Consider the following 1488-nt stretch of genomic DNA (forward strand, 5'->3'; position numbering starts at 1 on the left):
TTATCGTTCGCATTGGAGGTGTAATAGTAAGTGATATCAAGCTCCCTATCACACCAAGGGATAGATTAGGCAATAGATACTTGATCAACTTCGTCGACCATAAGACGAATTGTTGTCGAGTATTCCTGGCTAAAACTAAGGATCAAGTAGCGAAGCAGTTTAAGCATTTCTTAGTGTATTTCGAGAAGCGATTTAGTTGTCAGGTTAGCGTGCTGCATACAGATGGGGGTGGCGAGTATGCCAATGTAGATTGGTTCTGCAACAAGTCTGGAGAGAGGCAAATGTCGGAACCTTACAATCAAGCGTCGAACGGCAAGACCAAACGAATACACAGAACAATCATGGGTATGGTGAGAAGCATGCTGTTTGCCAGCAACTTACCACTACAATTTTCGGGCGACGCCGTGAAATACGCGAGCTACATCCTGAACAGAAGCCCAACCAGATCGAATGCTGGAAGGACATCACCAATTGAAGCTTTGACTGGCAGCACAGCAAGCGTGAGAGACATAGCTGTATTCGGATCGATATGTAGAGTGTTTAGAGACCCATAGAAAGCAAGATCAACTCTAAAGAAGCCTTCAGAGTCAGGTACCATCTTGGGGATTTCAAAAGAAATTAAAGGATACATAATTTACCTACATGACTCAAAGAAGGTGATTATCACCACTCACTTGAAGTCCATAGAGACGTTCACGGAAGCCCAAAATGCAGAGTTGCAAGCGTGAGCACAGAATGTGCTTCAAATCCGAACGATGGAGGAGCAATGGATGGCCAGCGCCCATCAGGAGACAAGGAATCGAAGTGACAAAGAGGTCCAGGTCGAACAGGCCTCCGAACAAGAAGAACAATAGGAAACCTGCTGAGAAGATGATTACAAGACAAACTTCAAAGCAAAAGAGCAATGAGGAGACTGCCAATCTAGTGACCAACGATCCTAGAATCTACAATCAAGCAATAAAGATCAAGGGTAAAGACCTATGGACTGTTGCGATTAAGTCCGAACATGACTCATTAGAGCAGAACGGCACGTGGAAACCAGTGATGGACATGAAAATACTGAATACCAAGTGGATAATAAAGACCGGGACCAACGCACAAGGTGGAATAGAAAGACACAAAGCAAGAATGGTTGCATGCGGAAATAAACAAGTCTTTGGTGAGGATTTCATGCTAACATATGCGCCTGTCATGGAAATGATCACTGCCAAGGTGATATTGGCAATGGCGCAATACTGGAAGATACCAGTTAGACACGGAGATGTGCCTATTGCTTACGTTAAAGCATCCGCTGAAGAGGAGTGCCTCATTTGTATTAAGGTCCCACAAGGGATGGAGATACGGGATCAAGTATTGAAGGAGTTGGGTGTGAATTCTGTAAATAAAATCGTATTGTTACTACCTCAAAGCCTTTACGGCCTGAAACAAGCTGTGACGGGTCACACGGCACCTTGCACAGAGGAAGGTTGACTTCCAAGAGTATACAAA

At 44.4% G+C, this 1488-nt stretch overlaps 1 protein-coding gene across 1 annotated transcript; it reads left to right on the forward strand.

Moving 5' to 3' along the window:
* Window positions 1-870: 870 nt before the first annotated feature.
* Window positions 871-1470, forward strand: PHALS_05759 (FOG: Transposon-encoded proteins with TYA, reverse transcriptase, integrase domains in various combinations; the record flags this gene model as incomplete). The annotated part of the gene is made up of 1 exon (XM_024723054.1): window positions 871-1470. The coding sequence occupies one exon, from the start codon at window positions 871-873 to the stop codon at window positions 1468-1470; it is 600 nt and encodes a 199-aa protein (XP_024574069.1).
* Between the last annotated feature and the right edge of the window lie 18 nt (window positions 1471-1488).

This window comes from Plasmopara halstedii (assembly GCF_900000015.1).
Source record: "Plasmopara halstedii genome assembly, contig: Scaffold_291, whole genome shotgun sequence".
NCBI classification, from domain to species: Eukaryota; Oomycota; class Peronosporomycetes; order Peronosporales; family Peronosporaceae; genus Plasmopara; species Plasmopara halstedii.